The 25,764-nt window shown below is 35.7% G+C and overlaps 1 protein-coding gene across 2 annotated transcripts in view; it reads right to left on the bottom strand.

The window, feature by feature from the left end:
- Positions 1 to 4,051: 4,051 nt before the first annotated feature.
- The window catches only part of LOC106881287 (long-chain-fatty-acid--CoA ligase 5), a 97,855-nt gene continuing 76,142 nt past the window's right edge, over positions 4,052 to 25,764 (bottom strand). For both annotated transcript variants that reach the window (XM_052968637.2, XM_052968636.2), the window contains 15 exons: positions 25,447 to 25,479; positions 23,978 to 24,029; positions 22,293 to 22,363; positions 21,580 to 21,651; positions 20,148 to 20,282; positions 18,425 to 18,507; positions 16,490 to 16,640; positions 14,746 to 14,818; positions 12,976 to 13,064; positions 12,137 to 12,253; positions 10,986 to 11,039; positions 9,107 to 9,196; positions 7,885 to 7,992; positions 6,799 to 6,870; positions 4,052 to 4,245 (listed from right to left, as the gene is read on the bottom strand). In XM_052968637.2, the coding sequence (XP_052824597.1) occupies positions 4,105 to 4,245; positions 6,799 to 6,870; positions 7,885 to 7,992; positions 9,107 to 9,196; positions 10,986 to 11,039; positions 12,137 to 12,253; positions 12,976 to 13,064; positions 14,746 to 14,818; positions 16,490 to 16,640; positions 18,425 to 18,507; positions 20,148 to 20,282; positions 21,580 to 21,651; positions 22,293 to 22,363; positions 23,978 to 24,029; positions 25,447 to 25,479 (1,341 nt within the window). In that variant the 3' untranslated portion in view covers positions 4,052 to 4,104. The remainder of the gene's footprint in view (positions 4,246 to 6,798; positions 6,871 to 7,884; positions 7,993 to 9,106; positions 9,197 to 10,985; positions 11,040 to 12,136; positions 12,254 to 12,975; positions 13,065 to 14,745; positions 14,819 to 16,489; positions 16,641 to 18,424; positions 18,508 to 20,147; positions 20,283 to 21,579; positions 21,652 to 22,292; positions 22,364 to 23,977; positions 24,030 to 25,446; positions 25,480 to 25,764) is intronic.

Raw genomic sequence — 25,764 nt, 5'->3', positions numbered from 1 at the left:
GAGGTTGTTGTGGATAAAGAAGCGTGAACACTGGAAAGACCAGGGGGTGGGGTGAGGGACTACCTGGGTGAGAACGTCTGATGTTGAAAGACCCAAAACACCGAATGACTCCAGGAAACATCACCAATGATGTGACCAAGTGCATTACAGGATAATCTAGGAAAAAATTACATATACACACACCGATTGAGTATGTACTTCATGTGAACATATGTATGTATATGTGTGTGTGTGTGTGTGTGTGTAAATGCAACTTTTGCCTGAGGAAATGAACACGTATTAATATTCCCCTTAAAATCCATGGATTATGCAAATCATATATGTAAGATCCTATGGATGGGGAATACAACTAAAACATGAGGTTTGTAGAAATGTACACAGCAATACATTAAAAGATTCATGAATTTCCATCCAAAAGTTCTTATTACTGTATATATATATATATATATATATATATATATATATATATATATTGTGTTGGAATGCATGTTTTATGTATTCTTGTTTATTGACGATTATATTCTAATTCAGTGTTTCTTTATATCACAATAATATTAAGTCAAAAATGAAGATCATGTTTACTTTGTGTATAATAAATACGAAGAAGAAAAAAAAAAGAAAGATGAGATAAAAACTACAAAAATTGGATATACCAGAAGTGTGTGTATGTATGTGTGCATATATATATATATATATATATATATATATATATATATATATGTATGTATATATATATATATATATATATATATATGTTAAGGTTGTTAAAAAAATTAATGACAGCAAAAGTTTTGCTGATGAAAGGACTCAATACTCGTAGTAGAGTCTAATTTATATGTAAAATAATATTACACACATACACTCACATATGTGTGTGTTTGTGTGTGTGTGTGGAGAGTTAGTTTCCCCAAGGTTGTGTATAGAACTGGTCATTAACAAATTAGTGTTTATAGATTTGTATTATATATATATATAAGAACGAAGTGTGTATGTAAGCATACACACACACACACACACACGTACATTGTGTGTTTAAATCAGAGATGTGAACTACGTTAGGTGCAAACAGAAATATTGTATTGGTATTTATTCACGACTGAGTTACTTCCCCTCATCGGAAAGCCACTTTTTATTTTCATATCTTGTGTGAATGATGAAATGAGTACCAGACAAAGTACAGGAGTTGATACAATAGTCTAAAACCTCAAAGGTGTCTGAACATGGCCCACAGTCCAACGAATGAAACCAACAAATATAGAATACAAGAAGATATATACAAGCTGCAGTGCCAGGATTAAGCCAGGAGCCAGAGTAGCATATGCAAGAAGCCCTGCATTTTCAGGTCCCCTACTGATAATTGCTTTGTCAGTATGTAATACTATATTGCCTTCAGCTTTTGTAACTTGATGTTTAAGGTTGATCCAATACATCTAATATAATAATGAGCATAGTGATTTGATATATTTGTATGTGTGTGCGCGTGTGTGTATTTGTCCAAAATCACAGAGTAGGGGAAAGGGTAGTATAAGTGAAGAGAGAGGAGAGGAAATAGTAATTCAGTGAAGTAGTGAGAGTAATAGCCCTGACTAAGAGACAGTGAGAGAAAGGAAGGGGTGATAGATAAATGACGACGGAGGGGGTGAAAAAAAATCAGCGTTTCAACTCTGTGTGAGTATATGTGTGTATGTGAATGCTTTGCATGTGTGTGTGTGTGTGTGCAATGGAAGTGGGATGGTGAATATTCAATGCTGAAAAGAAAAATCAAACAGCATTTCAAGTCTGTGTGAGTATGTGTGTGTATATATGCGCATGTACAAGGGAAGTATGAGAACGTTTGTATCTGTGAATATTATGCACCATATTTTGTACCTTATTCATATATAAAACACTACCATTAGCTGTCATTTTTGACGGCAGAGGATCAGCTAGTTTTAAATAAAATACTTGCAAGCTGTCAATTCCTATTTAATGATCCAGCATTTTCTCTATCATATACTACCTTCAGCTTTTGTGAATGATTGGTTGTTTAAAAACTTGAGCCAATGCTCAGAATACTTTCAAGATCCAATATATTTTGAATTAACTCTTTAGCACTCAGATTATTTAGTCAAATGTTAAGCTTATTTATTCACATCGTTTTGAATTAATCAGGCATTATCTCGCAGCCTTAAGGTTTTGATGATGTGATTGTGTATTTTCGAATGATATTATAGGGTACATGTTGAGAGGACATATCTGTCTGGTCCGAACATAAAATAGATACAATATTTGGGTTGGATATGGTCAGTTTAAATGCTAAAGGGTTAAATAAATTACAACAACCAAATTGAAGAGCAACAATAAATAGGCTGATTTAATTTTTGTCAGTTTTTAATAAATAGACTTGTCATTCTGTTTCTCTATTTTAATGTGTTAAACTCATCATATAATAAATAATTAGATGTAAATATTTTTCTGTTGCATCTTGGGAGGGTCATTGTGCAAATAATAAACACACACGCTGGTTATATTTCACTTCTTTATCATTTATTCGTCAATTGGTTAACTATTTAACCAATTAATTAATTGATTGATTGATTGATTGATTGACTGAATGATTAATCAAACAATTATTCATTCAGTCAATCAATCAAGCAGTTAGGTTTGTCAAAGTCCTTTCATTGCCATTAGCAACCTCATCAATGACATGCCGTCTGTGCTTCAAGTCTGCTTCAGGTCTTATAAATTAAATAGGCTGAACAAATTAAATTATTGCTAAATATGATAGTTGCCATAATACTAACCACCTTCATTAAATTAAATCCAGATTTTTAAACAGATAAAGAATATTTTGTGTACAGCTTTCTACATTAACTATAAGCTGTTAAATAAAACTATGAAATTAAATAAGTTTAAATCATTATAGACCACATAAACAATTTATATTTTAAGGTTGGGTATTAGGCAAGAATATTTAACTTGTACATCTTAATCTTAAACAATCAATAATTAAAATTCAATAAAATAGCTAAACTTTTTTTAGTTGTTTTTTCATCGAGAGCTCCCTTTGTAATATATGCTAAAGGCTCTGCCCTAGCTTAATCCAACCCTACAGGCTGTAAACCTTTTATGTAGCTATAGGCATGAAAATAAAATATTTGCAGAACACAGACAAGAAAAGTGACTCAAAATCTTCACCCAAATATAATTACGAATGTCTGTGGCTGATGAAAGAGATTTTGCAAATTATTTGAATAAAATTTGAAATTTTTCTAAATGTAAATGATGAAAATAAGTCATATATTCAAATATTTAACATAAAACTAATGTGTACAAAAGCTGTAATTATACATACTGACTTCTGACAAGAGAACCATTGGCTAAGAAAAAAAAAAAAGTTATGTATAAAATAGAATATTTCTTGGCTACTCCTTCCTTGTTTTAGGAGTTGCATTTTGAAGCCCCAAATAAAGTGAAAATGTGTATTTACAGCTAGAGAAAATTGGTCCACAAGAATCAATCTCAGATTCAAAAACAAGGAATGAATTTGATCAAATTTCAATTGAGACAAATTGCATTAAATCAATAACTATGAATAAAATAAATATATCTGGATGACACATGAAGACATCACTGAAGAACAAATATTGGTTGTAGTTTAAAGGCTCATCGACATCAGATATCAACAACCACCATTGGATTAATTGAATCGTTCCAAATTTAGCATCCACACCATAAGTTTCACCAACTAACATTCAAAAACAGTAAATAAAATATACATTAAACAAAAAAAAAAAAACAATTTCTATGTACAAAAGGTAAAGATTTCATGCCTAAAGCTATTTTTATATGAAATCATTTCAACTGACTGTGAGAACTGTAATGCTATTTCCACTGCCAGAGGAAATATAAAGCACTGCTAATACGAGAAAAAGAGGGGTTTTATTTATATATATATATATATATATATATATATATATATATATAAATATATATATATATGTTTCTTATTTCTTTTACAGAAGCAATGAGAGAAGGTGTGAAAAAATGATATAAGAGATAACCATGGTGCTACTGTAAATCCTGTGTGAGTACAGAACTGCAATGGCGCTTACACAAACTGCTTTATTTATTCAAAATATTGTACATGTTTTCGATCTGTAAGTGAAAATATTTGGCGACGTCTTGTCGTTTCATCTTCATAGTAGGCGTTAACAGTCCATTTTCAATGGTCATCAACTCTGAGTGGAGATGTAAAGATTTCACCTGCAAAACAGAAACAGGATGATCAGAGGAACACCTTTAAAATTTTGAAAACGCAATTGAAAAATATATAGACATGACTATATAAGATAATAAGTAAAGATAACCATTTTTGTTACCACATATCTTTTGAAATAGATTATTTTCTACTATTATTTTCAGCTAGAGGCTGTGGCCATACTGGGATACCACCATTAGTGTTAATGCTGTTATTCTTTTATTTGTTTCAGTCATTTGACTGGCCATCCTGGAGCACCGCCTTTAGTCGAGCAAATCGACCTCAGGACTTATTCTTTCTAAGCCTAGTACTTATTCTATCAGTCTATTTTACCGAACTGCTAAGTTGCAGGGACATAAACACACCAGCATTGGTTATCAAGCGATAGTGGGGGCCAACCACAGCCACACGAACACACACACACACACACACACACACACACACACACATATATATATATATATATATATATATATATATATATATATATATATATATATACACACACACACAATGGGCTTCTTTCAGTTTCCGTCTACCAAATCCACTCACAAGGTATTGGTCGGCCTGAGGCTATAGAAGACACTTGCCCAAGGTGCCATGCAGTGGGACTGAACCCGGAACCATGTGATTGGTAAGCAAGCTAATTACCACACAGCCACTCCTGCTTATTTTAGACTCAATTCCTGCCCTTGTTTCTGGAATCTATCCTGATGAAATACTGAGTTGAACAGATTTGATCTTCTTTGCATTTCTTACTGTCATCTGTGTTCATCTGATGTGTCAGATGAACGTTTGTCTAATCGTTCTTTGAACACATCCACCTCTTACACCTCACAGATGTCTGAAGCCTATTGGCAAGGTACTGAAAATTCGTGGGCTTTTGAACTCTAAGCCATAACAATATTGGGTCCTTACTTTGGATGGGTCTTTGGTCTTGAGATCTTTGGTACTTTGCACAGATGCCCAACTCAGTGATGGATATAGCTTTCAGTCCCAATTTTAATTAATTTTGAAAATAAGGAATTTATCAAAATAACTTTTGGCATTATTAATCTGGTGTTTGGAAGGATTTCATTCAGATTATCTTAAAACAGGAAGTTTGTATCATAGAACTAAGGAGTGTTTCAGGCAGGGTGTGATAAAAAAAATTGGAAAGGTAAAAAAAATTCAAATATCAATTTCAAAATAAACGAATTGAAATACCTTTTTTCCAATTATATATTATTTAAATGTATAACTTTTAAAGACATTTAAATATATGGAATGAAGAGCAAGGGCCGTTCTTCAGTTATTTATTTAAAGCTGTATATGGCTATGATGCAGCCACACTTGGAACCCTATCTTGCTCCTCGGGACACTGACCTCCTGGAAACTGTTCGGAGATGTGCAACCAAGCAAATACCCTCCATCAGGCATCTACCATACTCTGAATACCTTGCTTCCCTGGGCAGAGATACATCAAAACACCCACAAAATTATTAACCATCGCGCCAACAACCACCTTGAGCACCTTTTTGAGCTCCATGTGTCTAACACATGTGGGCATACCTACAAAGTCAGAAAACAGCACAGCTCCCATGACTTTTGGAAATGTTTTTTCACACTCAGAGTTGCTGAAGCATGGAACAAACTACCTGCATCAATTGTTAGTTGCTGAGACACTGCATCTTTTAAAACCTCCATGCTTCCTGAAATTTACCAACACTACACCTGATACCCCACCCTCCATACATTGTTGTTGGCACTCCGTCGTTTACGACGTCGAGGGTTCCAGTTGATCCGATCAACGGAACAGCCTGCTCGTGAAATTAACGTGCAAGTGGCTGAGCACTCCACAGACACGTGTACCCTTAACGTAGTTCTCGGGGATATTCAGCGTGACACAGTGTGACAAGGCTGACCCTTTGAATTACAGGCACAACAGAAACAGGAAATAAGATTAAGAGAAAGTTGTGGTGAAAGAGTACAGCAGGGTTCGCCACCATCCCCTGCTGGAGCCTCGTGGAGCTTTTAGGTGTTTTCGCTCAATAAACACTCACAATGCCCGGTCTGGGAATCGAAACCGCAATCCTATGACCGCGAGTCCGCTGCCCTAACCACTGGACTATTGCGCCTCCACTACCCTCCATACATATGCACACATGTATATCATGACTCCTACACTATTCACTTTCCTGACTTTTGTACATAATTCTATGTACCGTACATGTACCTTCGATGAGCTGTAGGACACCTGAGCCCTATACACAATAATTTCATTATTGTTATTTTTTTAATTACAGTAATATAAAAAACAAATAACGCATAATTGTTTCAAATTCTGACACAAGACCAACAATTTTGGGGGAAGCAGGAGAGACAATTCCTTGGACTAAAGTGCTCGACTGATACTTATTTAATTGACCCTGAAAGAATGAAAGGTAAGGTCAACCTTGGTAGAATTTTAATTCATAACATACAGTGCCAGAATCAATACCACTAAACATTTTGTCTGGCATGCTAACGATTCAGCTTGCTGCCTTACCAATTATAGATAATAATAGTTTCAAACTTACCTGTTCAAATGAATTCAAATTACCCTCTTTGCCAAGCTTAACAATATCATCTAATATGTCTTTCTTTAATCTCTGGAATAACACAAAGTACAATTATAAACAAATATGCAGACTGAAATTAAAATTACTATTTTCATTTAAGGATAAGTAAACTGACAAAATATTCAAATCAAGATTTCCATTGGCAAAGTTCATAAACCTATTTCTTTCTATATTTCTGTTGAAATACACAGCCTTCAGTTCGGTTAATAATGGTTTCAAATTTTGGCACAAGGCTTGCAATTTTGAGGCCATGTAAAAGCACCCACTACACTCTCGGAGTGGTTGGCATTAGGAATCCAGCTGTAGAAACTCTGCCAGATCAGATTGGAGCCTGGTACAGCCATTTGGTTCGCCAGTTCTCAGTCAAATCGTCCAACCCATGCTAGCATGGAAAGTGGACGTTAAACGATGATGATGATGATGATGATGATATCATCATCATTGTTGTTTAACATCTGCCTTCGATGCTGGCATGGGTGGGATGGTTTGACAGGAGCTGGCCAAGCAGAAGCCTGCCCCAGACTTCTGTGACTGTTTTGGCAGGATTTTTACAGCTGGATGCCCTTCCTATCACCAACCACTCAGCAGTTATATACATATAACTGTCACTGCCTTGGTTACAACAACAAGGGTTCCAGTTGATTTAATCAACAAAACAGCCTGCTCATGTAATTAACTCCACAGACACACAGGCATTAAATTCAGCATGACACAGAATATGATAAGACTGGCCCAGTGAATTACAGGTACAACTCATTTTTGCCAGCTGAGTGGACTGGAGCCACGTGAAATAAAGTGTCTTGCTCAAGAATACAATGTGACACCAACAATTGAACTTGTGACCTTACAATCACAAGCTTAATATGCCAACCACTAAGACACACACACACACACACATATATATATACATACATACACACATATATACAGGCAGGCAGATAGGTTGAGATACAGAAGAGAACTTCTACCAGTGACTTTATGATATGAGGTAAAATTAGGTTTAGATCTGAGGTTTAGATAAAAACAAATACAAAATCATCTTACAGGGTCTTGAGCCATCTGTGCTAGGGAACAATTCTCTAAGCCATATTCTTGGGCAGCATATTTGGAGAGGACTTCTTCATCGGGAACACAAATTCCAACTAAACAAGACTGATACATAAAACAAAATTTTGAATTAGCAAACATTATTTCAACTATTCCAGTTATTATAAAAATTTATGGGTATAACAGGAAACAGACGGTAATCAACCAATATTTAAAGAGAGTCTTTAATATGGACAAAAATATTTTTGAAGATCATGTTATTATGGCTGGGTGGTTAAGAAGTCCAGCCCCCAACCACATGGTTTTGGGTTTAGTTCCACTGCAAGGCACTTTGACAAATGTCTTCTAATTATAGCACCAGGTTGACCAAAGCCTTGTGAGTGGACTTAGTAAGTGGAAACTGAAAGAAGCTCATCATTTATACATGGACACATATGTATATATGCCTATATATCTATATATTATTTATATTATTATATGACTGAACGCCACGCATCCATTTCCAAGTAAGTTTAATCTTAATAATTTCGATGCAACACTTATCCTATCTCTTTCTGTTTCTCTTTCCCTCTCCTCTGTCATTTCCTCTCTCTTCCTTTCTCTAATTCTTTTTATCTCCCCTTCTCCCCCTTTCATTTTTTTCTCTCTCATCCTTTCTCTAATTCTTTTTCTCTCCTCTTCGTCATTCACTGTCTGTCCCTCTCTCTCCCTCACTCTTCCGCCTTTGCTCTCTTATTGCTTGCATGAGACCATCAGCCATCTTTCTTTTCTTAACTTGAATTGCTTTCTTTCTTTCTTTCTTTCTGATCAGCCGCAAGGATAAGACGCATTCTTGTCTGTCTCCTGCCAAAGCTTGTTCCTCTGCGTTCAGCAACTCAACTTGTTCAGGCTTAGTGGCCCTTCCTGTTTGTTTTCAGACATGTCTTAGACAGGTTAGTATGAAAAGGGTTAAAAGTTTAACTAACTGCTGGTTGCAGAATGTTATAACTAATTTAGTACATGGTGCAGAAGAAAAGAAGGGGGAGGCAGCAGATGCTAATTTGGGGGTAGAATACCTGGATTCCTTGTTAATAAACACCAATAAAGCAAATCAATGAAATACTTAGAGAGCAAAAATTAATGTCCATCAGAAACTTAAAGCATATTACGATCAAGCTAACCAGAAGCTAGAAATAAACATCAATGACAAATATTACATAAAAGGGAAATCCCAACTTACTTGCAAACTATCTCCATGTACAAATATCTGGGCAACAAAACGACTACGAATGTAAATGTTTTCAATTTTTTCAGGAGCTATATATTCTCCCTGTTGAGATAAAAGATTAATTAAAAAATTACAATATATCCCATGTTAAAATTAAAAATATAGAGGAAAATTAAAATAATGAAAAAAATTGAAGCAGTATTAAAAAACGATTTAATTATATTTATTTTTGCATAAGAGTAGCATAAGATTCCTGTGTGACAAAAACCAGTTTTTCTTTTAAGATTAAATATATTTATAAACCCTAACAGCTACAAATCTTAAAAAAAATAATACTGCTTACACATAAGTATATACGAGTGGGTGCTGAAAGGCTCCTTGTTCTAAGGGTATCGCAAAAGGCTTAGTTGGAGGACCAATCTTCCAAGTTCCTTTACAGGGCTTAGAAAAACTGAAGGATCACTGCAAACAGTGTGTGAACCTGAGAGGGGAATATGTTGGCTAAAATCATAATTAACTGATCCACCTGTATTTTCTTTCACCCAAAGCCAGGAACTATTCAGCACTCATTCGTATATCTAATGTTTACACAGCTATATTTATACAACCATCATGGACATACAGACAGACAACTCAAAAAAAAAAACACTATCAAAAGTCAGTACACCTAAATTTACTTCTTTGAACTTATTTACTCTAAATGCAGTGACATTTCACATTATGTTCAAGTGGTAACACTTTATGTATAGAAACATGGAAAGGGACAAAAAGGCAGAAGGTGTGTTGTGATGCTGTAAAACTAAAGTAACCCACTTGGACATTACTGTCTTTGAGTCCTAGGATTTGTAGGTCCAGTTTACTGGTTTCTATGGCAATTAAGAAACTGAAATCACAACATTCCCTTATAAAATTTTATAAATCTTTTTTGATGGCATAAAAGACATACAGGCAACTTAGATGCACCACAATTTCAGTAGTGCATATTCAAGAAATAAAAAAAAAGTTTTAGCACATTAATGCATGCCATGTAGGCCCAACTTTGTATACAGGGCCTAGGGTGACATTCTTTGAAACGAAGTGCATCTTTTATGCCATCAAATACAGTATTTAATGCACTTGGCCCTCCACTCGTCATTACTTGAGTGCAGGTCTGCTGCAAGATCTCAAACTGAGCAGTTTACCCAATCCTTTCTCTTCAGTACACCAGATGCCATGTGTTTTTACCATCGACAAATCTACCACAATTCAATCTAAACATCAGCTCACAACCCTCATACAGTTCTCTTTGCATAAAAGTCTAAGAACAAAAGACATAGGAGATGTCTCTTGTACAAACTACAAACACTCTTTAATAAAAGCGAAATATAACCATGTCTGCTAAATAGAAAAATGTGAGTAGTATTTTTTTTATATACTTTTGCTTTAGAATACTCTTCCAAAGTTATCTCACATTTCATGTGTTTAAATGCAGTGACATTTCACATTATGTACAAATGGTCACACTTTATGCATAGAAAAATGGAAAGGGACAAAGAGGTAGAAGGCATGTTCAGATCCTCTAAAAGTAAAGTAACCTACTTGGACATTACTATGTTTCAGTCCTAGGATTTGTAGGGCCAGTTACCTGGTTTTCTATGGCAAGTAAGAGACTGAAATCATAACATTCCCTCTGAATGAGATGCCAGTCATTAATTAACCATGCTCTTGCCATTATAAATTCATTAAGAAATGGTGGTGGACTAATTTTAACTCATAAAACAAATTATTTCTTTCCATGGAGACAAAGAAGTAAGCACCATTAAAACAGAAAGTTTAATTAAATATACAAAATTTAAAACTCCCATGTAAATTTTTTGAATAAAAAAAAATACGGTGCATAAAGAAGCATTACCTGTGATAGCTTAAAAATGTTTTTCTTTCTGTCAATGATTTTCAAAGTTCCATTCTGGAAATTAAGTGAAAATTGTTAAAGGAACAGCAAAACTTAGAAAATATAACTTGAGAATTAATAACTTCAAAACTGGCATTTAAGATATTCAATGATCCTAATGATTCATTTTTGTCCACCATTCTTGTACATCTCTCACATATCAAGCCTACCTTCTCCATCAACCTTGCTTATGATCCTACTTTATCTCCTGTATGTTTATAGTTCACAATTTATGAAATTCCTACATACTTACCTACCGCTCATATGCATATTGAGCAACGTCACTTTGCCAATAGCAGTAGGGCCCTGTCTTCTTCCCAACTAAAAGTTTAGTCTTAGCTAGGTTAACCATAAGGCCTCTTAATTCTAGGTTTTGCTTCAAGTTTGGAATTTCCTCTTCAAATCTTTGGTAGATTCAGCTAAAAGGAAGGACTGTGTCATCAGCATACAGAAACTCCCACCGTTATGGCAAGGGGGACTATAATGAATATAACAGGGTTGAGGACTGAGCTCTGATGTACACCTAATAGCTCATTGAATTCAGTGTTCCTGACTTCTTACAATCTGAATTCCATTAGCAGCTTAAATCTTTTATGATCATATTTTTAATGAAATACCCTGCCAGTATGTTACAATTAATTTTGAAAAATCAAGACTTCAAGAGGAATTTTTTTCAAATAAACTAACTTCTGTATTATCAGAGCTTGGAATAAAGCATGAGTATATTCACAGACATTCAATGTACATGTTTAATAAGTCTTTTTCTTCAATGACTGATATTAACAAAGAAAATAAAATGTTTGGATTGTTTTTGGATTCAATATTTCAAAGTAAGTACTTCCTAAATTGTTGAAATTAATCCAATACTTCAAAGAGTATAGTTCCTAGATTGTTGTAATGGATTAATACTCCTAAATGAATACTCTTTTAAATTGAAGAAACATTTATTGTTGTGACTGAAATATTAACACTGCAAATTTAAATGAAAGATTAAGATTAAAAACAGTTAAGGCTGTAAAACCTTGAAAAGATAAATCCAATTAATTTCTCAAAAAAATTGTTTGATTTCAACTTGACTGAGTTTTAGTAAGTAAAAAAAAAGTTTAACTTACTGGTAACCATTCACCAACATCACCGGTGTGTAACCAGCCATCACTGTCAAAAACTTCCTGGGTTTTCTCGTCATTTTTGAAATAACCACTGAATATGTTATCACCCTTGACACAAATCTGAAAATGAAGAGAAAGGATGCAATGAGTTTTAATAAAAATGCAAGAAAATTACATTTCTAAAACAAATATTTATTAAAACTGAAAATAATCAGTGTTAAAACAAAAAAATGAACATTAGAATTTTTTTAAAACAATTATCTTTGCCTACATCTCAAAAGGACTAATAGTCTAATATTGTTTTCCACTCGCAAGACACAGCTCTGAAGAAGCCTGTGATCTTTGGGCATCCTTAGGATTTGCATATTCATGCTGCCCCTTCTGATCGCTTTGGTACTTACCATCTACATGTACTATACTATAATGTAACACCAAGGCAAGGGTCAAAGTGATTGCAAATTTCTTTCACTGTAAGCCTCACATTGTGTTGTCTCATATAATGTGGTACTAGTCTATGGGGAGGTACATGACAAATCAGCTTCACCTCCTTTCTCACATCTACAGTCTTGAAAACAAGGCATGCTGTCCCTTAAACATTATTCCAACTGATGAAGGAGATATTATTTCACACACTATCCAGGGTCATGCATGTTATTGTTGTAACAACATGAAGAAAGCACCTGCATTTTTAGAGATGCAGAAACATGTGACCTTCCTACTTGTTTTCTCTTGTACACAGATCTCAGATGGCCGTGTTTTCCTTAATAAATATCTTAACCAGGTGGCTCTTTTCTTTATTAACTCAAGACAAACTACAACAGAAACAACAACAGTTTACATACCTCGCCTTTATTGTTATCAGCAAAATAGTTCATCTCAGGAATATCAACAAGTTTTATATAGCTGCAACTTAATGGTGGACCAACAACTCCTGTAAAGATAATATATCAAAAGGTGTATATGTGTATGTGTGTGTGTGTGTGTGTGTGTGTGTGTGTATACATATATATATATATATAAAGTTGTGAATTTCAGGCAGTGAAAGACCCTATAACAGTTTGTATTGTTTTTTTTTTTATATTGGTTTTGTCTGCAGAAAGGGTCTGTACCTTACAGCCTTTGCAGGTCCTATGAGATAGGTGAGATTGATGCCAGTAACATTCCACTTGAATTATTACAACAAATCAACAGTTAGTTATAAGAAAAATATTTGGAAGGAGGAAGGACTAACATATTAATCAATGCAGAACATGGGTGGAGAAAACCGAATAGGAAATGAAAGGAGGAAAGATGAGTAAGTCAGAATACCTAAATGAATACGACATGAGATTGGCCAGTTCTATAAAGCAGAGGTTATTGTATTCAGACCACAAAGGTTTGTCTGTATGGGCCTCAAGCTTATAGTAAATTTTTTCAAATTTAAAGGACCATTGAACAATTGATGGCTTTTAGACAATCTTTGGTGTTGTGATTTGTTTAATTTTTGCTTATATAAGCAGTTGAGGGGTTCAGGTAATTAGAGTAAGAACAAAGTGAAAAATTTTCAGAGAGTTATTACCTTTGTTGACAAGATGAGATTAGGGGGATTAGAGAATTCATGGCTAAAATATTCCTCTCAGAAGCAACAAAATGATGTAGAAACTAAACCTCAGGCTTTCACTTCCAACAGGAAAGGAGTTTTAAAGATCAAGGTTATCACAGATACATTGCCAGAACTGCCTGACTAGCCCTTGTGACGGTGGCTCGTAAAAAGCACCCACTACCCTCTCGGAGTGGTTGGCGTTAGGAAGGGCATCCAGCTGTAGAAACTTTGCCAGTTCAGATTGAGCCTGGTGCAGCCTCTGGCTCACCAGTCCTCAGTCAAACCATCCAACCCATGCCAGCATGGAAAGTGGACGTTAAACGACAATGATGATGATGACATTGTAAAACCCTGAAGGAAGCAAGTATTAAAAATACATATATCTTATTGTATTCCAGGAGGGTCACTATGCTAATGAATACATGCACTGGTTCACTTTCACTTTTTTATTGTTTATTTATCTATTGGTTAACCATTTAACCAATCAACTAATCCAGTGGTTCTCAATCAAGGTTCATATGGCCCTTAGAGGTCCATATAAGATTTTGTGTTAAAATTTACAGGCATTGAATTATTTGTACTTCTACAACACAAAATATTTTAACAATTTTTTAAATACAATACCTAATGATATTTGATAATAAAAATATAACAGGATTTTCTAAAGTCAGAATGGCTGTGAGGGTCCATCAGAGTAAAATATGAATCAAAGGGGTCCATAGGGGAAAAATGGTTGAGAAAAACTAAACTAATTAATTGTTTGATTCAATCAATCAATCAATCAATCATGCTTGTTAAAGTCTTTTCATCACCATTCATGACCTCATCAATGACAATCAATTAACTGATTGGCTAAATAGTTAACCAATTGACAAATAGTATAAATAATGAAGTGAATGAGAGTCAGTGCATGTGTTTATTATTGACATAATGACCCTCCCAAGATACAACAAAATATGTTTCAACATACAAGTTCACATCACAAATCTTACAAACCAAATTAAAAAATGAAACATAAAACAAATCTTACCAATGCTCATATCACCAAGATGCTGAAGGGTGCATACACCATGGGTTTCAGTTTGGCCATAACCTTCGATTATCTTTTAAAGTATAAAAAAATAAGCACAGAGTGAAACAGTTTAGATTAAAATAGCTTATTTTAAATACAGTAAATAGCTACAGTGACAACTTTATTAGTGAAGGTAAAGTTATTTAGTGACCCTGCCCGTGCTGGTGCTACATAAAAACATCCAGTCCCACTATAAAGTGGTTGGCATTTGGAAAGGCATCCAGCTGTAAAAATTATACCAAAACTAACCTCGCTGGCGCTAATGCCATGTAAAAAGCACTGAGTCCACTCTGCAGAGGGGTTGATATTAGAAAGGGCATCCAGCCATAAAAACCCTACCAAAACAGACACAGTAGCATAGGGTAGTTTTCTACCTGACCAGCTCCTATGAACCATCCTACCGATGCATGCATGGAAGATGGACGTTAAACAATGATGATGATGATGATGATGATGATGATCCACAGTTCCCAACATTTTCTTTGCACCATGGACTGGTTCCATACAAGACAATTCTTACACAGACCAGGGGATCATGTGCATAACAAAACACAGTGAAGTGTGTAATACATAATTTAATTATTACATATATAATACGTATATAATGCAAAAACACCCTGCAGATTGTGACAACCATTAAAATAGAAATAAAATTTCAAAATTTATTCTTTCTGTGTGGCCCACTACCAAAGGATTTACGGCCTGGCACTGGTCTGTAATCCCATGTGTAGGGGACCTTTGATCTAGATGACAAAAGGAATTAATAATACACAGATGGACTAAGAACTAATTATATATCTAAAAGAAAAAGACAGCAGCATAACATGGAGTGTGCAGATTACACAGGGTGAACGCTTTATGTGTGTGTTTGTTGTAGTCAAAGGTTTGTTGCGCTTAAAGGAGTGGGCAGGCAATTTGATAAGGACCCAATGTGCTATCCAGGAAATGAACCTTTGACAAACTTCATAACCATTAGTCAATATACCATCACAGTATCAATAGTACAATTTGTAGTCTTAAAATATACATAAGCAATGAAGCAATTTTTTATGCACTGTCTTCTCCCCTACAGCTTCTCTACCCCCTCAGTACCTCTTATCTTTCCTCCTCTGAATAACCCCCACCACCATCAACCCTCTACACTTCTCTTTCCTTCACTGACTTTCTTAGGATTCCTCTGCACCCTAGGCTACTCCATTTCTGTTCCCTTTATGCTACACCTTCTGTCCATACTTATTCATATTAGACAGCCTAGACAACCCAGTCCTTTACACAACCCACCCAACAAAATCTTTCAACTTTATCCCTCCCATTTCCTCAATAACTTTGTTCCTAATCCCTTCCTGCTTCCCTGTTCCCTGTCATACTCCTCAGCCTCCCCACTTACTTACCATTCCTCATCCTCCTGCCTAGAATCATTCCCCACTCTCTTTTCTCCCTCAGTCACTTTAGGCCCTTAGCCTTGCAAGTTACAAAGCAATCATCACTGCTGCTGATGCCATGAAAAAAAAAAAGAACACCCAGTACCCATTGTAAAGGGGCTGGCATTAGGAAGGACATCCAGTCACAGAAATAGGGTCATACTTGTCAGATCCCGTCAAACCATCCAACTCGCGCCAGTATGAAAGCTGGACATAAAATATTGATTATGATGATGATGATGCTGATGTGAATTATAAATATACAAGAAACGGTAACTTACCATGCAACCAAAAACACAACGTAAAAATGAAAGAACTTTTGGTGATAATGGTGCAGAACCTGTCGTAATCAACTTTGTACGTCCTCCTAAAGTCTTTTGAATTTCACGAAAAATTAATTTATCCCACCAACTGTTATTGCGAAGAATACCTCTGAAATAAAAGATATATAAGAGCATAAGTATTTCAAACGATTCTGGTCTTCATTACCATATATTTTCATTACCCAGTTGTAGACATAGATGTGCCATGTCCTTGCATGTCATAAGATGCAACTGAAAAGGTTTGCAACAAGTAGAAGCTCTGGCTGTAAAACACTGCCTCATGGCATGGACTGGATCATCATCATCATCAACTACCAAATCCACTCTATTACAGCCCAGGGTTAGAGTAGAGGACCCTTTCCCAAGGTGCTGCACAGTGGGACTAAATCCAAAATCACATGGTTGAGAAGCAAGCCTTCAGACCACATAATCATGCCTGCCCAATTACAAGAAACATGCATGTAAAAAGCACCATTCAAGCCTGGGTCATTGCCAGTGCTGCCTGACTGGCCCTCATGCCGGTGGCATGTAAAAAGCACCCACTACACTCTCAGAGTGGTTGGTATTAGGAAGGGCATCCAGGTGTAGAAACCTTGCCAGATCAGATTGGAGCCTGGTACAGCCATCTGGTTTGCCAGTCCTCAGTCAAACTGTCCAACCCATGCCAGCATGGAAAGCAGACATTAAACGATGATGATGATGATGATGATGAGATGATACAAATACACAAAGATGAACAAACAAACAGAAAGCCTTCTACAGAGAGAGAGAACCAAGACGGAATGTTTCTTTTACTAGCAGTAATTACCATATTTGATGGCCTATAAGACGCACCTTTTTTTACCTCAAAATGGCTTTAAAAAATCCCTTGCGTCCAATGCACTCAATGTAGGCTCAAAACTTGCTCAAAGCGGTATGTATGTTTACAAAACATGTGCTGCCATCTATTGGGGAACAATCGCCTACGGCATGTTTATATCAAATGTGGATGCAATAAATTGCTTATAATTACCGGTAATAACATAAAAGTATACAGGTAAGTGGAGGAATTAAAACCTTATTTTAGTGGTAATTTATTTTACAAAAGTATAGCCTAGGCTAGGGTGCATCTTATGCACTTATGTGTCTAATAGGCCATCAAATACAGTATATGTTTGAAAGCTATATTTCACTCACAAGTATTATAACTTGTTATTCTTGCAGATCAGTGGGTGGGTAAGTGGGCCTTGCATTCAATACAGAAAACATGTGTCAAGAGAATACTTGACCTTTAGAGTTGCTGAGCATGACACAAATATGGCTACAGCTAAAGACACCTTGCTAAAAACAAAAATCAAAATAAAACATCTTCTTCATTGATAAGCAAATGTTTTCATTGGTGTCAGTTCTAAATTTCAAAACAGTTACAAAGAAAGGTGTAAACGTTGGTTGATAGTGATCATCGAGACTTTAGTCTCTCTCTATCACCTTTCAACAGCATTATAAATGAAGAGACATAGGAACAATTAACAACATAATAAAAAGGTTTTATTTATGATGATGCTTGGTTTCACAATTCCTGTCATTCAGCTTAGCCACCGCTGATTAAGTTATAGTTGGTAATGGAAGGTTAAGGTCTTCCTTGATGCCTGCCAGAGAACGGTGTAAAAGTGCTTCGTGGAGGAGCGAAGTGTTGTCACGTAGAAGGTCTCAGGCTCAACTCACCGAGATAATGAAAGTAACTGCTTAAGTACGAGTTTTACTACGCATGCGCAACTCGGGGGGCTTCCGGTGGTGAAGTCCCCTGCGCATGCGCAGAATAGTACTTCCTCAATGGCGGCTATAATTTCGCGCCACTACAAAGGGAAAATAAACTTATTACATAAATCATAAGTTAAAAAAAAAACAGCTTACCTTTCCAATTCACTTGCTTTGGCAGATAATGCCATATTGAACACACATTGCTTTACTTTGCTTGAGTTTACTTTTTCTAAAATCTGTCAAAAAATATTTTTTAAATGTAAAATTTATTTAATAATGTTATTTCATTCACAGAAAATTTCAAATGAATTTAATCTGATTTACCTTGTATTTAATTGATATCAACATAGTTGCAGTAAATAAATGTTGGCGATTAAAAGAAACAGCAAGCATTTGAATTTTAACTGAGGGCAAAATATCTCAGCTGACTATATCGAAACAGTTTAAATTGAAACTTTTTATTGTTCTAATATGGAATTTGGAATGAGAGACAATTGGGAGCAGTTGTTTGGACACTGATGATTTCGCATGGCTGACTGGACATTCAACCCACTTTGGCAGCAGTACTTTTTGGCACAGGAAGCAGATATATACATGCACACACACAAGCAAATGCACATATAGAAACATACACACACATGCACATATATATAGAGAGAGAGAATGAATACAATTTATTAATTGAACCCAATTGACATAAATACTCTCCCTCTCTTCATACACATAAAGAAATATGCTTACACACTTAAATAGAGGAGGAATGGAGAATGAGAGTAACATTGAAGCACTTAACGTGAAACAAGTTAGCATTAAAAAAACCTGACCGGCCACCATCAGTTTGTGCCAGTCACCACTGAAACCTCGAGTGTTCTTGGACCTCACGCTTTCAATTTTCCCTGCAAAATTGGAGTAATTGCAGTGCAACTAAGAAATGAGCCCTGCAGAGTGGGGTGCAGTGAGTGTTGCTGTCCATTCTCCATGGTAACATCACTATGGTTATGTCAGCTAGATGCGGCTGAAAACACCATTTGTTCTGAGGTGTACTCCCTCCCTGCAACATCTTCAGCTTCTTAACCTCTGCCCCTTTCCTTTTTTCTTTGTAATCAAATTGTGATTTAATCTTTATGTAAATAAAACTTATAAACTAAACAGATATATTATAAGAAAAACCAGTGCATAAATGCTATGTACAAATCTAACAGAGAGAGTGGATTATTAAAGCACTAATTAAGTACGGTGGGTGGGGTCAACTCTTCATACTCCCTCTCAGCTACAAGAGGACCATGAGAGACCACTTGCTTCTAAAATAATGGAAAAGGAGAGTTGCGTGAGGAGTTAGCAACAGCTTGTTTAGCATGATACAAAAACTGTCCAGAGAAACCAGAGGAAGTGGGCATAGAGGGACTAATGTGCCATGCAGTATAACAGTTAAAAAAAAAAAACACTAACCATTCAACCATCCAGTAAAAATGACATTCCATGCCAGAGGCACACATGACTGCATGGTGAAAAAATGAGTTTCACAACTGCAGTTTCAAGTTCAGTCCTGTTGTACGGTACTTAGAACCATCTATTATAGTCCCCATACCAACCAAAGCCTCGTAAAGGGATTTGTTAGGTAGAAGCTGAACGATTCCAACACTCTCTCTCTCTCTCTCTCTCATTGTGTGTGTGGGTGCTTATGTCTTCTTGTCTTGACATCATGCCAATCCACACACAAAACTTTGGTTGGCTCAAGGCTACAATAGAAGACATTTGCCAAGGTGCTGTGCAGTGGAACTGAACCTGAGACCACATGGTTAGTAAACAAACCTCTCAACCACACAGCCACATCTGTGCCTGTAAAAGAATTTTTAAAAATCTGTAAAATTCTTACTTTGTCATATAATCTGTTTAATAACCGTGGTACTGAGGGGAAAATAGTGGGCCTTAGAACTTTTATATCATCCATTAGTTTTTTGACATCACCACTGAAGAAACCAATGGAACCACCGGCAATATAAAGCATCACCTAAAACAAAGGAAACAGAAATTTTTATGAAAATACACGAAAATTCTAATATATTAAACTCTTGTATATTAACCATAAGAAATATATGCAAACAACAAATAGTGAATAAGATTTGTAGGTTATGATGTTTGCATGCTTCATCTTAACAGTGTTATAGAGAAGGCATGTCATAATGACATCTATATGATGCTATGGCTATGGAATGCAGGCTACATTATTATTGACAAAATATTATTACTCTCAGTAAATGAACTTTGATCAGAAGTAATCTATGATGAGTTGTAGCAAGACTGTATCAAATATATGGAACGTATGTTGTCAATGCATTTATCAAGTACAGGTTTAGTTTATTTCTTCTAAACTGCCATCATTTTGATACATCATGATTATACCAGTATGCTTATAAATGATATATGTATATCTTTTACTTGTTTTAGTCATTAGACTGCAGCCATGCTGGGGCACTGCCTGGAATATTTAGTCAAATGGATCGACCCCCAGCACTTATTTTTTAAGCTTTGTACTTATTCTATTGGTCCCTTTTGCCAAACTGCTAAGTTATGGAGATACAAACTCACCAACACATGCTGTCAAGCAGTGGTAGGGGGACTGGAAGAGAAAGATACATACACATAGATATACATATAACAGGCTTCTATCAATTTCCATCTAACAAATCCACTCACAAGGCTTGAGGCTATAGTAAAAGACACTCGCCCAAAGTGCCACACAGTGGGACTGAACCCTGAACCATGTGGTTGGGAAACAATGCCAGTATCACCTGACTGGCCTTCATGCCAGTGCCATGTAAAAGCACCCACTACACTCTCGGAGTGATTGGCATTAAGAAGAGCATCTGGCTGTAGAAATTTGCCAGATCAGACTGGAGCCTGGTGCAGCCTTCTGGCTTGCCAGCCCTCAGTCAAACCATCCAACCCATGCCAGCATGGAAAGCAGACATTAAATGACGACGATGATGAATGAAGAATTTAGTAAAGTAACATTGCCATTATTAAGCTGGTTTTTAAAACATAAATTAACATGAATCTCTGAAAGAAAGTTTTAATTTAAATCCCCTTTAAAACAGGAAGCTTATGTCATAAGACGAAAGGCAGGTTAGTCTCAAAAGATTTAACTGTAAATGTATTATACATGTAAAAATAGTGGAGTAAAGTGTTGGCAATATACCGTAAATATACTTTGGAAATATACACTCAGTCAGGGTGTGTTTAATGAGTATGTGAAGTATTTCAGTTTTAAGTAAGGTATGTATAAAAAATCCAAGAAAAACACTTACTTGAACAAATCTTTCGTAGACGTGAGCTAATGGCAAGTAAGATATCATTACATCTTCACAGCCAATGATATGCTGCAGAAACACAAAAGGAAAATAAAATTAAAAGTTTAAGAAAAAAAAGTTGTTTTTTTTTAAATTAAAATAGTAAAACGAAAAATAATGTAAGAAAATCAGTGCTTTCATTATTTTTTTTTATCTTCTACTTGTTTTATTCATTGGATTACGACCATGCTGGTGCACCATAGTGAAAGGTTTAGTCAAACAACTCAACCCCAGAACTTGATTTTAAGTCTGATGTTTATTTTATCAATTTCGTTTGCTGATTTGCCAGGTAACAGAGATGTAAATAAACTCAGCATTAATACTGTCATGAAGATTTTGCTATATAGTGCAATAGTTGGGGAGTTTAGTAATCTCAATCATTTATGGTTAAGCTCCGGCCTTACAAGTCCTGAGGCTCATGACAGGCCTAAACCTAAGTAATGGGTGGGTTGAAGGAGATTTGACTGTTATGTCTAGATGGTCATTTGACTACTTAGAAACTCCCTTGCTAGCATGAGCAAAATAAGATGAAATAGTACTCTACTGTCTTTAGCCAACCATTCAAGTTTTCTTTCTCTCTCTCTATCTATCTATTTATCTCTTTCCAATTACACACAAAGGAAAAAAATATATTGAAAAAAAAATCTACCCACAAGGAAATATGAACTTACCATCTGTTTTATACTTGCAATAACTGCTGCTAACATTCCTTTATGTGTAAGGATGGCGCCCTTGGGGATACCTACAAATATAGATAGAAGTGATCATCTTGATCATAGAGAAGAAACATGGCCATATCAAAATATAAAAATGTCCATAATAAATATGTTATCAATCAATAAAAGGCTCAAGTTGGATTCTAAAATAGTTGAATAATTGACATTAATATGCTTAAATAAAAAAAAAATATATATCTCACAGCATACCATAGCATGCAATAAGACTTGAGTAAATAAAAAAAAAAGACACTTTTCAGTCATGAATGACCAATGGGATTGCACCCAGAAAGTTCCCCTCTGAGGCACAAGTCTGGGCAAGGTTGTTTATGGAAGACCAGCAGTCGCCCATGCATACCAGCCTCCCCTCTCCATACCATTGATGTTATCCAAGGGAAAAGGCAAAGGCCAATACAGCTTGGCACCAGTGATGTTGCAACTCATTTCTACAGCTGAACAAACTGGAGCAACAAGAAATAAAGTGTCTTGTTGCATATTTAGTCCCACATATTTATTCATGACCTTCAAACATTGGGCCTCACAGAGGCAATAACAGGAGACCAGGACCTTTGGAGATATGCTGCGATTGAGAAGCCCTGGCAACTGAAGTGAGATCGCAGCCACACATGTCCGGCCCTGTTAAGAATACTCCTGATGCATCAGGCGATATGATATGCTTGAGAAAACCTGTTGAGTCAAGTAAAACCAATATCGTAGCTGTGGTTAGTGCCCCCAACTGGCTCCCATGCCAGTGGCACATAAAAAGTACCATCCAAACATGGTCAAGTTTTCTTTCTTTCTCTCTCTGCCTGACTGTCCCCCATGCTGGTGGCATGTAAAAAGCACCAACTAAATGTGGTCGATGCTAGTACCCCTTGATTGGCTCTTGTACCCGTGGAACGTAAAAAGCACCATCCGAATGTGGCTGATGCTAGTACCCACTGACTGGCTCCTGTGCCGGTGGCATGTAAAAAGCACTATCTGGCCGTGATCGATTCTAGGCCCGCCTGACTGGCTCCTGTGCCAGTGGCACATAAAAAGCACACACTACACTCTTGGAGTGGTTGGCATTAAGAAGGGCATCCAGCTGTAGAAACATTGCCAGATCAGATTGGAGCCTGGTGCAGCCGTTGGCTCTCCAGACCTCAGTCAAACTGTCCAACCCATGCCAGCATGGAAAACGGACGTTAAATGATGATGATGTTTTGATTTAATCCTGCATCATCTTGCAATTCCAAGATTTCAATGGTGTGATTGCTTATTTTTAGAATGACATTGTAAGGTAGGTGCGAGAGACCAGATATGGCTAGTATGAACATAAACAGGTAGAATATTTGGGCTAGATATGGCATTTTATATGCTAAATCGTTAAAAACCTAAAGAGAGTGTAATTCAATAAAAATAAGGCAACAAAATGGTTACAGGGTATATTGTTTATGACATTTCATGATACAAGAATAAGTATTGACGTATTGCTGCTTTCAATAGTTTAATATTAATAATTTTTATGATAATACTTTATTTACAAACACCAAAAATGTCTAATAAATTTCACTTCCGAGAAAATATAATTCCATTTTTATTAGCCAAATATTTTTCACAATTCATAATACTGACCATAAAATGTAAAACTAACTTACCAGTTGTACCACTTGTGTAACAAATTATGCATACATCTGTTGATTTGCAAGGCTGAACAATAATAAAAACAGGATAAAATTAACACAATTCTTTTTTTTTTTTAATCAAGGGAAATACAGCTCATAAATCACTGAGTCCAATGGGAAGGGAAGGTGGGAGGTAGCCTTGGCCCAAATACTTTTAACCTCCTTAACAAAACTACTTGTGCATTTAAAGGTTGAATGAATATTATATAAAGAAACTATCTCTTTGAAATGAAAATAATTCCAAATATGTTTTTATGCTTACAGTTTGTCATCTTATGACTAACACTAAAACAGACACACAGATTTACACACATATAAATATATAGACATAGTAACAGTCATACAAACACACAGAAATACACTCATACATATGTGTGTGTGTGTGCATGTAATAAACGCCATCACCATTACTACTGTGCATAGTGTGTATATAAGTGCACACACACACACACACACACACACACACGTACATTTTCTTTTTAGACAGCCCTTATTGGTGATGATGATGTTCTTAACACTGCCATCTATGAATAAACACACACATGTATGCACAGACCATTACAAAATCCACAAGTTCTTGCACATGTGGTGTACACATACATAGTGGTTGTAGTGTGGTTATGGTAGATGATGGCTGTTTTTATTTTTTTTGTAGTGTGATCCCATTTCCATCTGTTCATTTCCAAGAGCGAGCATGCTTGTATGGTTTTTGCACCACCAAGCAGCAGCCAATATGATCCGTAGCCTGTTTCTTCTTACTGGGTTTGAGATATCTTGCACTATATCAGTCTAAACCTGAACTGATCTCTGCATATCTTCTTTCGGCCTGTGTTGTTAAGCTCCCACTTGTAGCTCGGTCAGACATCAGTCATGTGAACAAGGTGTCCCATTCATTTCAGATCGGTATAGAATCATGCACTCTCGACATTTCTCCTGTATCTATCTCAGAGTGAACTATATCATTGGTACTAATCCAGACTGAAAACTACATATTTGCCTGGAGTATATGATTCTGGTAAACATTTTACCATCTGCCAATAGAAGTGTTATTCCTGCAGTGTCGTTCTTGTCATCTTCCTTTTGTGCAGCTCTACTCAGTTCATGACAGCCGTTTATGATCAAACTAACTGGGAGGTTGTCAGGGCTTACTATGTAGTTAATTCTGAGATGGCGAAGAGTACTTGTCTCTCACTCTCTCTCTCTCTCTAACACACACACACAAATTTCTTGTTTTGAGTAAGCATGTATATAACAGAAATATCTGCAAATATTTAAAAACATGCACTGATGTAATCACAGGAATGTTTTCAAGTTAGCAGAAACTATTGCAATACACACTGTTGTATTAAATTATTAACTAAAACTTCGTTGTAGTTGTTTAGATATTTAAAAATTGAAGTGAAAAATGAAAATATATATAAAAAGAAACAAATGAAATTTACCACAAGCTTGTGTGGGTTCTCTTCTCCTAATTTCTGGAATAGAATAAAAATAATATTAAAAAAATAGTAAAATAAAAGAATACCAAGACAAATGTAAAAGACATTATGTAATTAATGAGAAAGAAATGTAGTCAGAATTTTTTTAGTCCTGAAACTAAAACCTATCGAATATTGTTCTCTGTAAAGAATGGTCTCTGAGATTTTAGAAAATGGGACTTCAATATGTGCTACCAGAAGATATGTGGTAACATAACTGACCCAGGATTGGAATATAAGAACATATATATTCAGCAGCTTTTGAATTTTGAACATTACATG

The sequence above is a fragment of the Octopus bimaculoides genome, chromosome 6 (assembly GCF_046866305.1).
Source record: "Octopus bimaculoides isolate indiv1 chromosome 6, ASM4686630v1, whole genome shotgun sequence".
Classification (NCBI taxonomy): Eukaryota; Metazoa; Mollusca; class Cephalopoda; order Octopoda; family Octopodidae; genus Octopus; species Octopus bimaculoides.
This window is presented reverse-complemented; position numbering and strand designations above follow the sequence as displayed.